Source organism: Tupaia chinensis, unplaced genomic scaffold (genome assembly GCF_000334495.1).
Source record: "Tupaia chinensis unplaced genomic scaffold, TupChi_1.0 Scaffold000604_1, whole genome shotgun sequence".
Classification (NCBI taxonomy): domain Eukaryota; kingdom Metazoa; phylum Chordata; class Mammalia; order Scandentia; family Tupaiidae; genus Tupaia; species Tupaia belangeri.
In genome coordinates, this window is record NW_006160122.1 from 2,645,171 (window position 1) to 2,660,108 (window position 14,938).

Here is a 14,938-nt window from a genome sequence, read left to right on the forward strand (position 1 = left end):
ACCCTATAGCAAAAAAAAAAAAAAAAAATCTCTAAAAAAATAATAATTCACTATGATGGGAAACATTTCATTCTCAAAAAGAATTATTTTCTTCCTCTCCTTCTGTTATCAGTAGTTCTGAACATTAGATATTTTTTACCTTAGGTCAAAAGGTACCTAAGCATATGACTGTGAGTGTACAACAGGGGACAGAAATCAAGTATTGGCAGTTTTTTCATTTTCACTTGTGTGTGAACTTTCAGTATAAATGCAGGGATGTGAAGCATTAATGCAAGTCAAGTGTTTTGGTGAATGAGTTTCAGCAGTTGAACCTCATAACAATTATAAATAAACCTGATGAATTTTTCTGGACAATGCCAGCATTTGGATTTTTTAAAAAAAACAAGTAAATATTTCATTGAAAAAAAATAAAAGAGAGAGAAAGAACAGAAGGAAGGTAGAGTTCTACAGTAACATAGACAAAGCAGATTTCAGAACATACGGTATTACCAGAAATAAAAATCATCTCATACTGACCAAGGGGTCAGTTCTCCAGAAAAACATAACAATCCTAAATGTTTATACAGCTAACTACAGAATTTCAAATACACGAAGCAAAAACTGACAAGTCCATGATTACAGTCAGAGGTTTCAATAGTCCCCTCTCCGTTATTTATAGAAAAAGTAGACAGGAAATCAGTAAAGAAATGTAAGACAACCACACAATCAACCAAACTGAAATTGGCCTAATTGACATTTATATAATGGCCTACTCAATAGCAGCAGAACACACATTCTTGTCAAATGACACTGACACATCAATACAGACCACACTGTGCTGTTTAATGTGGAGCGCTTCATGGATTTGCACGTCACCCTCGCGCAGGGGCCATGCTAATCTGCTCTTGGGCCATTCCGGTTTTAGTGTGTGCACTGCCGAAGTGAGCGCCCATACTATATTTTAAAAAGTTTCACTCCTATAAAGTTTGTTTTCTAACCATAGTTAAATTAAACTAGAAATCAATAACGACATTTCTGGGGAGGAAAATAATCTACAAGTATTTGGAAACCAAATATTACTTTAAACAATCCATGTGTCAAATCAAAAGAGACGTAAGCAAGTGTCTTAAACTAGACGAAAATAAATCGCTCGACATATTATAATTTGAGAACCATCAAAGCAGTATGTTTAGCATTAATACCTTTGTTTTAAAAAGAAGAAAGTTCCCAAATCAGTTACCTTTTCTCCTTTTAATTTTTTTTGTTTTTTTGTTTGTTGTTTTTTGTTTGTTTGTTTGTTTTGCTATAGGGCATGCATGTGCACCGAAGAGAGACAGAGGGAGAGGGGTAGCGAGGAATCACCCTCAGGGCTATCAGTCACACACACAATTCCTTCGCCTTCACTCCCTACTAGGATTTTGGCCATGCACACACATGTGCTCAGTACGATTTTCAAACCACTGGGTCCAGGGCTTAAACCACAAAGTCAGCCCTATGGGATCCAGCCCCCTTAACCTCCACACCACCTGCTAGTCCCAATAGTACTGTTTTTTTGGTTTTGTATTTCTATTTCTGATTCTTCATTGCTGTTACATAGACACGTAGTTGGTGTGTGGGGCTGGCAGGCGGCGTGGTGGTTAAAAGTGCTGGATTCCCACATGGCCAACCAGTTTGAGTCCCAGACCTGGTGGCTTGCTTTCTCACTTTCCCTTTCTCTCTCTCTCTGTTTCTTTCTGGTCAAATTAAAAAATAATAACAAATAGAATTTTTAAAGTAAATAATTTTTTTTTTAATTTACTATAGAGCACATGCACTTGCCAGAGAGAGAGACAGAGACAAAGAGAGAAGGAAAGTGAGAAAGCATTGTGGATGGGGTGTTGGTCATGCCACAATGCCTTCCCCTTTTCTTCCCTCGGGATCTTGGGCATGCATGCACACATGCCCGGTGTTTTGTTTTTGTTTTTGTTTTGAGAGTGAGAGATTTTCGCTATAGGGCGCGTGCGCTCGCCAGACAGACAGAGAGAGACATAGAGACAGAAAGCGAGAAATCACCCCCCAGGGGGGATGGTCACGCCGCAGTCCCTTCTCCTCCATTCTCCTCTTGGGATCTTGGGCACACACGCACACGTGCCCGGCGTAAGTTGTAAGCCACTGGGTCCAGGATGCGAACTGCGGTCGACTACGTGGGAGTCCAGCGACATAGCCATTACGCTAACCGCTGGTTCCAGTAAATAATTATTTTTAAAAAAACATAGTTGGTTTGTTTTTCTTTTCTTTTTTTTTTTTGTTTTTTTTTTTTTTGGTATATTGATCTTCTATCTCTTAACCTTGCTAAACTCACCTATTATTTAAAAATTTTATTTAATTTTATTCATCATCATTACTCTTATTTTAATTTGACCAGAGAGAGACAGAGAGAGAAAGTGAGGAAGCAAGCTGCCAGGTCCAGGACTTGAACCACAGTCGGCCATATACTTAACCACCAGGCCACCTGCTGGCCCCAACTCACATATTATTTCTAATAGTTTTGTTGTCATTGTTGTTGGGGTTTTTTGGTTGATTACATTAGATTTTCTACATAGATTATCATGTTATCTCTGACAATTTAAAAAATAAAGACCCTAACTCAAATATTTTTTAAATTTTTGCCTGAGAACGTACATGGTTGTCAGAGAGAAACAGAAATAAAGATAAAAGGAGAGGGAGCAAGCACCCCACAGTGGGGCCTGGTCACTCTGCAGTCCCTTCTCCTCCACCTCTCCATCCTGCCAGAACTTGGGGCACACACTTTTTTTTTTTTTTTTTTTTTTTGCTATAGGGCACGTGCACTCACCAGAAACACAGAGAGAGACAGAAAGTGAGACATCACCCATTGGGGGGGATGGCCACGCCGCAATCCCTTCTCCATTTTCCTCTTGGGATCTTGGGCATGCACATACACACACCCAGCCACCGGGTCCAGGACTCAAACCAGAATTGACTACATGGGAGTCCAACGACATAGCCATTATGCTAACTGCTAGTCCCAACTTACCATGTTTTTCAAGCCACCAAGACCAGGATTTGAACCACAGTTGGCCAGGTAGGATCCAGCTCCCCCAACTACTAGGTCATGGGGCAGGCCCAAGAATGTAATCCATGTTTTTTTGCCCCCACTTTAATTATTTATTTTTTTAAAGAATTATTTAATTTTATTTATTCATTTATTTATTTTAATTTGACCAGAGAAACACAGAGAGAGAGGGAAAGTGAGAAAGCCATCAGGTCCAGGACTCAAACTGTGGCCAGCCATGCGGGAGTGTCCAGTGCCTTAGCCACCACGCCACCTGCAGTCTCCCTTTTTAATTATTTATTTATTTATGACAGTCAAATGAAGGATATTACCATACACATCATTTTCAATAGAGAATTTTACATTCTTGGGTGTTAAGCGTTTCCTCCCTTCGCCCTCCCACCCAGCCTCTCTCATCCCTCCTGCTCCCGCACAGTCTCTGTACCTACGCTTGTCCTCTCTAACATCACATCTTTGGAGCTTTCCATTTCTGCCATGGAGTTTAGACATCAGTATGTATCGAGCAGAGATATACAATATTTATCTTTCTAAATCTGGCTTATTTTGCTTAGCAGTTAAGTCTTCTATATTCAACCACTTTTTTTTAAAAAGAATTATTTTATTTAACTTTATTTATTTATTTTAATTTGACCAGGAAGGAACAGAGTGAGCGAGAGAGAGAGAGAGAATGAGAAAACAAGCTGCCAGGTCTGGGACTCGAACCGTTGTCGGCTATGTGGGAATCCAGCGACCTTAACCACCACACCACCTGCCGGCCCCTATTCAACCACTTTGAGTCAAATGACAATGTCTCATTGTTCCTTATGGCTGAACAGTATTCCATCGTGTGCATGTGCCGCAATTGTTCAACCCAGTCATCAGTTCTTGGGGACTTCAGTCAATTCCATGTCTTCACAAGTGCAAATAACGCTGCAGTAAACATGGAAGTACAAAGGAAAGCATTTGCCCCCCACAGACACATGCACATGCTCATTGATGTGACAGTCTTGAACTAGAGACTACCCCAAAGTCCATCCATAAAATGGATGAACAAACTGGCATAGCCTCGCAGTGAAATTCTACTCAGCAACAAAATGGAATCGACTACTGACACACACAACACAATGAAACTCTGAGTAATTATGCTGAATGAAGCCAGAAATAAAGAGCACATACCCTGATCTCATGAACATGAAATTCAAGAAAATGCAAACTGCTCTACAATCAATGAAAGTAGATAGTGATTGCTGGGGGAATTAGAGAGATTGTGGGGACAGGTGGGAGAGAAAGGGATCCCAGAGGGTCACAAGTGAACTTTTTGGTGGGTGGCAGACTGTGATGACACGGTCATGGTTATAGACACATGTGAAAATTGGCCAGGTCGAGACAGAGTGAGTGCAGTGTACTGTACATCAGTTACACCTTACTACACACACAGAACAACACAACACCACACATCCCAGGGCCACAGCCCAGAGCTGCTGATGCAATAGATCAGGGTGGGATCTGGATTCAGGCGATTTGCTCACCAGTCCAATTGGGGGCCCTGGGCCGGACGGAATGCAGACTCTCCCTTCAATGTGTGTTTCACCTGCGGATTTGCTCAAGTGCAGACTCTGATTATTGGTGTGGTGTGAGGCCCAAGATTCTGCATGGTAACAAGCGCCCAGATGGTCCCCCCGATGCTGGGCAGGAATGACACTTGGCAAAGAGCAAGTGCTCGGAAACTAGAATTTCATTATTTATGAAAGAGTCTGGGGGAACCAGCAGTTAGCGTAATGGCTATGTCACTGGACTCCCACATAGTCGACTGTGGTTCGAGTCCCAGACCTGGTGGCTTAAACTCACGCCGGGCACGTGTGCATGCGTGCCCAAGATCCTGAGAGGAGAATGGAGAAGGGATTGCGGCGTGGCCATCCTCCCTGGGGGGTGATTTCTCACTTTCTGTCTTTCTGTCTCTCTCTCTCTGTCTAGCGAGCGCACGCGCCCTATATAGCAAAAACCTCTCCAAAAAGAAAAAAAAAAAAAAAGAAAAAGTCGGGGGAAACACTGAAGTAAGCAAGGCAACCAATGAGGACAGACAGTGGAGAGGAGTGAGCACTGCTGGGTGTTTCGCTCTTCTGTCCGTGTCACTTTGTAGGAAGGGTATGTGATCACATATGACCTCATCTGTTTCTGGCCAGGCACCGTGTGAAGGTGGACCACAGTGACTAACAGATCCCTGCCAAGGTGCTATTGCAAAAATGGGCAGAGGATTTGAACAGGTTATTCCTGTCTTCCCTTCACTCAGGACTGCATCCAGATTGAAATGAAGCTGTGTGGGAAATGGGTGGAGATGGCAGAGCCAGGGCAAGTCCTGACCATCCGAAAAGCTTTACAAGGGCAAGAAGAAATGGGTGTGTGCAGCAACAAAAGAGAAGGTGGAAAAACAGGATCCGAAACAGGAGGGAGGAAGCAGGATGGGAAGCTGCGTCACTCAGCCTTATTTGGAAATAGGTTTGTAGCAGATGTGATTCATTAAGATGAAGTCGCCTTGGAGTAGGGAGGGTCCCTAAACCAACATGCCTGTGTCCTTTTAAGAAGAGGAGATGGGGGCCAGCAGGTGGCATAGGGGTTAAGGTGCTAGACTCCCACATGGCCAACCACAGTTTGAGTCCTGGACCTGGCAGCTTGAAACTCACACCAGGCATGTGTGTGGGGGGTGTGTGTCTGTATGTGTGCGTGTCTGTCAGTCTGTTCCCAAGATCTCAATTGGAGAATGGAGGAGAAGGGACTGCAGCATGGCCATTCCCTCTGGGGGATAATTTCTCACTTTCTCTCCCTCTCTGTCTCTCCGGGCGGCACACAGGCCCTATAGCAAAAACCTCTTTAAAAAAGAAGAGGAGACAGGGGCCAGCCCATAGCACAATGGTTAAGGTGGCTGGATCCCACATGGCCAACTGCATGGTTCAAGTCCCTGCCCAGAGGCCTAAGAAATACGCCAGGCACCCCCCAAATCCTGAGAGGAGAAATGGAGAAGAGGTCTCAGCCTGACCATCAGTGGGTGTGCTTTCTCACTTTCACTTTCTCCACCCCTTCCCCCAACACGCATCCTTGGCATAACTGGGGGTGGGGAGAGAAGAGGAGACAGAGAAACTCTAGAGAAGAATGCTCTGTGAAGATGAAGGCAGAGATTGAAGAGCTGCTGCTGCAAACCAAGAACACAGGATTGGAGCCGCTCCAGAAGCCTGGAAGAGACGGGGAAGGGTGCTTGCCCACAGCTTTCAGAGGGAGGACAGACGGCCCTGCTGACACCTTGGTTTGCCTTGTAGCTTCCAGAACTATGAGACAATACATTTCTGTCGTTTTAAACCAGTCGGTTTGCAGTTCTTAGACATGGCAGCCTTAGTAAATAAATACAACTACCCACAGTATAGGTATGTTTTCTTATTTATAGATTGCATATATATGTATCACTACACTAATGTCTTTAAGACACAAAAATAGGGACCAGCAGTTGGCGTAATGACTCTGTTGCTGGACTCCCACATGGTCTACCGTGGTTTGAGTCCCAGACCTGGTGGCTTAAACTCACGCTGGGCACATGTGCGTGCGTGCCTAAGATCCCCAGAGGAGAATGGAGGAGAAGGGATTGCGGCATGGCCATTCACCCTGGGGGGTGATTTCTCGCTTTCTGTCTCTCTGTCTCTCTCTGTCTTTCTGGCGAGCGCACCGCCCTTTAACTTTCCCAAAAAAAAAGAAAAAAAAAAAAAAAAAAAAAAAAAGATTAAAATCCACTCAAATGATTTACTGAGTTTTTTTGTTGTTGTTTTGTTTCTTTTTTTTTAGGTTTTAGTCATCAGGGACGTATGTTCAGTGAAGAGAGACAGAGAAAGGGAAAATGAGAAATCAACCCCCAGGGGTATGGCCATTCCACAGTCCCTTTTCTTCCATTCTCCCCTCAGGATTTTGGGCACACATACACATTCACTGGGCATGATTCTCAAGCCACCAGGTCTGGGACTTGAACCGCAGTTGGTCATGTGCGAGCCCAGCACCTTAACCACCACACTTCCTGCTGGCCTGAGAAATTTTAAAACAGGTTAGGAAACTGTTTCCCAGCTTTTAAAGTGTAATCTTAGAAGCAATATTACATCATTTTTTTTTTTGTAAAGATTTATTTTAATTTTATTCATTCATTCATTTTCTTTTTAACTTGACTAGAGAGAGAGAGGGAAAGTGAGAAAGCAAGCCACCAGGTCTAGGGCTTGAACCCTGGTCGGCCATGTGGGAATGTCCAGCGCCTAAACCACCATGCCACCTGCTGGGTCCCTATTACATCATTTTTAAGCAAAGAAAACACATAGTAAGGGAACAATGACCTGTTTTCAAAATGCCCTTTTCATTGCATGAGTATTTTGAGGGAAAGTTTTGCAAAAACAGACCTTTCTCACTCCTTGAAAGAAATTCCATCATGTCTTCCAAAGGATATATTTTGGTTTTATTTTTTCAGCAACAGCAATTAGGTAACATACCACTGAAAACCCTTTGTTATCACAGAAAATAGTCAGCAAATTAGACATCTTTTCGTACAAGAAAACCAGATAAATTAATCTAAGTCCACAATTCTTCTAAGTAATCACTGTGAAATAATCAGCAGATCTCTAGGAGGCGCAAAAGATTTTTGTGATAACTACCTAACTCAGGACATCCCTTAACCCTTATAAATATTGCCCTACTTATTTAACATGACAACACAGACTTTAATAAAATCCTACAACACGAAAACAAACAAGCCAATGAGGGCTTCGGTTTCTGTGTTTTGCAGAATGTCCATCCTATCCCCAGCCAACCTAAGGAATACATGAAGACCAAACAGGAGACACTATCAATCTGTTTACTACTTATTACTTTAGTTTGATTTCTTGTTCTTTTAAAAAATAATAAATAAGTGGATTGGTAAAGAGCATTTTTATAAAACCTACAGCTGGGACCAGCAGTTGGTGTAATGGTTGTGTCGCTGGACTCCCATGTAGTCGGCCGCAGGTCGAGTCCCAGACTTGGTGGCTTAAACTCACGCAGGGCCTGTGTGCATGCGTGCCCAAGATCCCGAGAGGAGAATGGAGGAGAAGGGATTGCGGTGTGTCCATCCCCCCTGGGGAGGTCATTTCTCGCTTTCTGTCTCTCTGTCCCTCTCTATCTCTCCAGCAAGTACATATGGCCTATAGCAAAAATCTCTCTTAAAAAAAGGAAAGAAAGACAAGCAATAGACACAAAGAATGTCAATCTAAACCTCACACTTTGTACAAAAATTAAATCAAGGGACTAGCAGGTAGTATGGTGGTTAAGGTGGCGGGATACTCCCACATGGCCAATCACGGTTCGAGTCCCAAGCCTGGTGGCTTGGATTCTCACCTTCCCTCTCTCTCTTTGTGTCTCTCTCTGGTCAAATTTAAATAAATGAATTAAATGAAATAATTAATTAAGTAAGTAAAATTAAATACATAATTCTTTTAAAAAAACTAAATCAAAATGGATTACATATTTCAATGTAAGGCATACAACTATCATTTTTAGAAGCTAATACAGAAGAAAATCTTCAGGACTAGAGCTCCGTAGGGAGTTTTTAGACAACTCCAAAAGCATGATTCATAAAAGGAAAAATCGATAAATTGGACTTCATCAAAAGTAAAAGTTGTACTCAGTGAAAGGCCCTGTTAAGAGAACGAAGACAAGCAACAGACTGGGAGAAAGCATTTCCAAACTACATATTTAATGAAGGACAAATATCTCAAATATAAAAAGACATTTCAAAATTCAACATCTAATTAGAAAGAGACAAAAATTATACATAGACATTTCACTGAAAAGGATAAACAGATGGCAAATGAGCACAAAGAAAAGATGCTTCACATCACTAGCCCCGAGGAGAATGTAAACTAAGATCGTGATAACCCACTCATGAGCACAAGTGAAATTTAAAAAGTGACAACACCCAATGCAGATGAAGATGTCCTCGAATGAGTACCTGGTTAAGCATGTGGTGGAACGTCTATACCGCAGAATACTGCTCAGCAATAAAAAAGAGTGAATTTTTTTTTAATCATCTTGGTGAGAGAACATTTCGGCTTTTATTATTTTTGTTTTTAGGTTTTGGCCATAGGGCATGTGCACTCACCAGATGGAGAGAGGGAAAGTGAGAAATCATCCCCCAGAGGGACGGCCATGCCACAGTCCCTTCTCCTCCATTCTCCTCTCAGGATTTTAGGCTGCATTCACACATGCCCAGTGTGATTTCCAAGCCACTGGGTCTGGGACTCGAACCGTGGTAGCCATGTGAGAGTCCAGCACTTTAACCACTATGCCAACTGATGGCCCCATGAATTATTTTTAATGTTTGGCATGTTCCCTAGCACATACATAAATCTTGACTTGCTTGAGAAGCCCAGCATAATTTTTTTTAAGAATTATTTAACATTATTTATTTTAATTTGACCAGAGAGGGACTAAGCAAAAGAGAGAGAGAGAAAGAAAGGGAAAGGGAAAAGCAAGCTTCCAGGTCTGGGATTCAAACCGTGGTTGACCATGTGAGAGTCCAGCATCCCTAAACACCACACCACCTGCTGACCCCCAGCATAAATGTTTATTACCTTTGTTTTCCATCCTATGAGCCCAGAGGAGTTGCTTCTGTTACCCGAAAACACTGACCTGCGATCACTCCTGCCATGTACACCAGCCCCACTCGGAGGCCTTTGTGGACCATTTCCAAGGGAATACCCAAAACGAGCTGCATTAAAAGATTCCCCACGATGTGCTGAACTCTGCAGAGACAAACACAGTTGTCAAATATTATGACTACACCAAGCAGTTGTTTCCTTGGGAGATGAACAAACTTTGATGTGGTGAAAGACTTGCTCAACTAGAATCCGTTTTCTTTTTTGTTTGTTTTTATCAGGCAACTCTTTATTCTTATTAATAAAATCTTGCATGGAGCTTCAATATGTAAAACATAAAAGGGCATTTTAGAAGTATACATTTATCTTAGGACCAGCTGGTGGCGTGCTGATTAGAGACACTGGATTCCTATATGGCTGAATGAGGTTCAAGTCTTAGACCTGGCACCTTGCTTTTTCACTTTCTCTCTCTCTGGTCAAATTAAAAACTAATAATAAAAACTAATAACAGGGGATCAGCAATTGGCGTAATGGCTATGTCACTGGACTCCCATGTAGTTGACTGGGGTTCGAGTCCTGGACCCAGTGGCTTAAACTCATGCCGGGCACACGTGCATGTGTGCCCAAGATCCTGAGAGGAGAATGGAGGAGAGGGGATTGCGGCGTGGTCATCCCCCCTGGGGGGTGATTTCTCGCTTTCTCTCTGTCTCTCTCTGCCTTTCTGGTGGGCACACGCACCCTATAGCAAAAACCTCTAAAAAAACCCCACTAATAATAGTAATAAATTAGTTTAAACAAAAGAATTATTTAAAAATAATGTTAAAAAATAAGTATACATTTATTTTATAAGTTCTGTTTTATAATAATCACTTACAACATTGGTGAGGCTCTTTTAATGAATAAAGATTTAAAGTTAGGGGGTTTGAGTAACATTTACCATTAAATTTCAGTAGGGTTTTTAAAAATATTTACTTATTTATTTAATTCCATTTGTTATTATAATTTTTTTAATGTGACCAGAGAGAGACAAAAAGAGAGAAAGTGAAAGCAAGAAAGCAAGCCACCAGGTCCGGGACTCAAACCGCAGTCAGCCATATGGGAATCCAGCGCCTTTAACCACACCACTTGCCGGGACCCCGGTAGGCCTTTTTATTCTTATTATTTGTCTATTTTTTTTAACTTGCTATAGGGCACGTGTACTCAGCAGAGACAGAAAGTGAGAAAGGAAGAAAGGAAGCTGCCATGTAGGAGTCCACCTTCGCATGCCACCTGCTGGCCCCTTCAGGAGATTTTTTTAAAAGAATTATTTATTTATTTTATTTTATTTGTTATCATTAATATTTTTTATTGACCAGAGAGAGAGACACAGAGAGAGAAAGGGAAAGTGAGAAAGTAAGCCACCAGGTTCGGGACTTAAACTGTGGTCGGCCACGTGGGAGTCCAGCACTTCAACCACCACACCATTGCTAGCCCCTTCAGTAGATTTTTAAACAGTCTGTCTTGCACTCTCAGGACATTCTTTAATAAAACAGAGATGGGGACCAGCAGCTGGCATAATGGCTATGTCACTGGACTCCCATGTAGTACACCACAGTTCGAGTCTCAGACCTGGAGACTTAAACTCACACCAGGCATGTGTGCATGTGTGCCCAAGATCCTGAGAGGAGGATGGAGGAGAAGGGATTGTGGCGTGGCCTCGCTTTCTGTCTCTGGCTCTCTCTTTCTGGAGAGCAGACATGCCCTATAGCAAAAACCTCTCCAAAAAAAAAAATTAAAATAACAGAAATGGAGACCAGATGACATAATGGTTACATCACTGGACTCCCACATAGTTGACCATGGTTCAAGTCCTGGACCCAATGGCTTAAACATCACACCGGGCACGTGTGTATACATGCTCCAGATCCCAGGAAGAAAATTGAGGAGAAGGGATTGCAGTGTGGCCATTCTCCCTAAGGCATGATTTTTCACTTTCTTTCTCTCTGCCTCTCTAGAGAGTTCATATGCCCTATAGCAAAAATCTCAAAAAAAAAAAAAGAATAAAACAGAGATGGCAGGACCAGCAGGTGGAATGGTTATGTCACTGGAATCTCACATAGTCAACCATGGTTTGAATCCTGTACACAGCAGCTTAAATTACACACTAGACACTTGTGCGTGCATGCCCAAAATCCCAAGAGAAGAACAGAGGAGAAAGGATTGTTTGTGTCTATCCCCCCAGGAGCTGATTTCTCACTTTCTGTCTCTCTATCTCTCCAGCAAGTGCACATGCCCTATAGAAAAAAATCTCTCTCAAAAAAAAAAAAGAGAGATGGCAAGAGAAACCTCACTCCCAATTCCACATTAAAACGTTTACCTAGTAACACTAGCTTAAGTGGGTCTCTCCTGTGTACTAACTTCGGCACACAACATATGTGAGTCTGAGTGTTTTTATAGTTTTTAAATAAGCAAAAATGCTTTTAAATGAAATTAGTATTATCTTGTTTGTCAAACCCCACAAGCATCTCTGTAGAATCTCTAAACTTAATTTGAAAAATTCCCACATTAGAGTAATTCTTAATTTAGTTGCCATGTAGCACAATGCTTTATTATATTTTTTGTTTTAGGAGTTTTCAGATTAAACCAAAAGGCTCAAAAACAAAGTAGGGGGGCCAGCAAGTGGCATGGTGGTTAAAGGCGCTGGACTCCCACATGGCCAACAACGGTTCAAGTCTCAGACCTGGTGGCTTGCTTCTCTCTCTGTCTCTCTCTGATCAAACTGGAAAATAATAATGACAACAAATAATAATAAAGTTAATAAAATAATTCTTGAAAAAAGAAAAAACGATGTAGGGCGTCAGCTGGTGTCATGGCAGTTGAGGCGGCCAATCCCATGTGGCCAACTGCACATTTAAGTCCCAGATCTGGCAGCCTAAACAACACATCAGGTGCATGTACATGCACACCCAAAATCCTGAAAAGAATTGAGGAGAAGGGGCTGCAGCATGGCCGTCCCCACCCTCCTCCCCCGGGTGCTTTCTCATCTTCCCTCTCTCATTTTCTCTCCCTCTGTCTCTGTCTCTCTCCGATGAGCACATGCAGCCCTTAATGATGTTGGGTCTTCCCCAGCGCACTAGCAGCCTTTGCACTGGACTTAGGTATATCATCCCCTTCACAAAGGGCCGGCACAGCCCGCAGTTTGCTTACCGTCATGGCCTCCGTGCACCCGGCCACAACTGTCACTGACCTGCCCATCTTCAAAGGCACGCGTGGGAAGCGGTATGTAATTCAGCACAGAATAGCCTAGCAAGGCATCTATTCTCGTTTTCTTTAGAGACATCAGACATGAAGGGGATGAGACATATCTGCTCCTGGGGCCAGCAGGTGGTGTGGTGAATGAGGTGCTAGACACCCCATGGCCAACTGCAGTTCAAGTCCTGGACCCGGTGGCTTGCTTTCTCACTTTCTATCTCTCTCTGATGAGCACACATACCCTATAGCAAATTTTTAAATAATATAATAATAAAATAATTGACTAATTAAAAAAAAAACTGAGCAAGCTTTATAAAAAGGAAAAATAAATATCTGCTCCTGAATTTAAACGAGAAGGTCAAGAAGGGCCATCCATCCCGTCCTCTGACAACACCTCGAGGACCAGGGGACGGTACTACAAAATCCCCAAGGAATCACCCATACACTTTTTCTGTTGCTCAACAGCATGACCAAATGTGCCAGAATGCGCAAAATTAAAATAGTCATGTTTTCCCTCCGCCCTTCAAGGTCCAAGCCAATCTACGTCATCCGTGACCCCACCCCACTCTGCCCTTTCCGTCCGTGCGGCGGGCACTAGTCCAACATCCTCTTCTCTTATCCCTGGCCTTCCCCCCTCCAAAAAAGCGGGAGCTAATGTACGGGCACTAGTCCAACACCCTCTTCTCTTTTCCCTGGTCTTCCCCCCTCCAAAAAAGCGGGAGCTAATGTTGGCTTTTCCTGTCTCTCTTAGCTAGAAGTCACCTTGTCACCTAGTCCTGGCCACTGAGATCCAAGTAGAGCACTGTTAGGAGAATTTCAAGGGAGCTTCAGTTGTGCGGCTGGCAGGTGGTGTGGTGTTTAAGTGCACTGGACTCCCACATGGCCGACCATGGTTTGCGTCCTGGACCTGACAGCTTGCTTTCTCACTTTTCCTATCTCTCTCTCTCTTCCATTCTGTTCCTTTCTGGTCAAATAAAAATTAAAAATAAATTAAGTTAAATAAAATCATTCTTAAAAAAAGAAGAGAGAACTTCAGTCTTGACAAAAGGGATAGATATATCAGTCTCTGCTGGCATCCCTTCCCATTCATTCATTCATTTAGGTTTTTGCCTCAGGGTGTGTGCTCACCAGAGACACACACAGAGACAGAGAGAGGGAAAGTGAGAAATCACCCCTCCTGGGCGGGGGGGCACACTGCAATCCCTTCTCTTCTATTCTCCTCCTGGGATTTTGGGCATGAAGACACATGTGCCTGGTATAATTTTCAAGCCTCTGGGTCCAAGATTTGAACCACAATCAGCCATGTAGGAATGCGGTGCCTTAACCACCACGCCACCTGCTAGTCCCTTCTTTTTGGTTTTAATGCAATTACAGAAGCCAGCTTATAGCCATCAGAGAAAGGCCAAGGCAAAGCTACCAGCACAGGCCCCAGAGCCCTGGCTTCATTCAACAGGTGGACCAGACACCTCCCTCTGGACTTCTTGTATGGGAAAAACATGGCCAGCAGGCAGCATGGTAGTTAAGCATTTCTAACTCCCCGAATATGTGAGATGTCCTACACCGCCTAGCAAGTTCTTTTCGAGAGCCTGATTATTAATATATGTGAGAATTACAGCTATTTTTCCATTTCATCACAGCCACCTTGTAAAACGAGGAAATGAGGCACGAAGAGGTAGAGTAACGATCGTGTGCTCTCATACATCCTGCTTTGCAGTACAGTAACCCACTGCTCCCTTTATAATATTTTTCTGGCAGGGTTGTGTTTTGCTTGCTTTTTTCCAACAGGGTGCGTGCACTTGTCAGAGAGAGAGAGAGAAGGAAAGTGAGAAGTCACCCTCAGGGGTTGGTTACACCACAATCCCTTCTCCTCCATTCGCCTCTCAGGATTTTGGGCACGCACACAATTCTCAGTATGTTTCTTTCTTTCTTTCTTTCTTTTTTTTTTTTTTTTGTTAGGCTGTTGTCATAGGGTGCGCGCCCTTGCCAGAAAGGCAGAGACAGAGAGACGGAAAGCGAAAAATCA

The 14,938-nt window shown here is 43.0% G+C and overlaps 1 protein-coding gene and 1 non-coding gene across 2 annotated transcripts in view; both read right to left on the reverse strand.

The window, feature by feature from the left end:
• The window catches only part of RHBDL2 (rhomboid like 2), a 59,146-nt gene that overhangs the window by 15,547 nt on the left and 28,661 nt on the right, over positions 1 to 14,938 (reverse strand). The window contains exon 4 of the mRNA XM_027775767.1: positions 9,719 to 9,831. Coding sequence (XP_027631568.1) covers positions 9,719 to 9,831 — 113 coding nt within the window. The remainder of the gene's footprint in view (positions 1 to 9,718; positions 9,832 to 14,938) is intronic.
• LOC114009695 (U6 spliceosomal RNA) lies at positions 821 to 928 on the reverse strand. Its single transcript, XR_003551075.1, has one exon. It is a non-coding gene; the product is annotated as a U6 spliceosomal RNA (small nuclear RNA).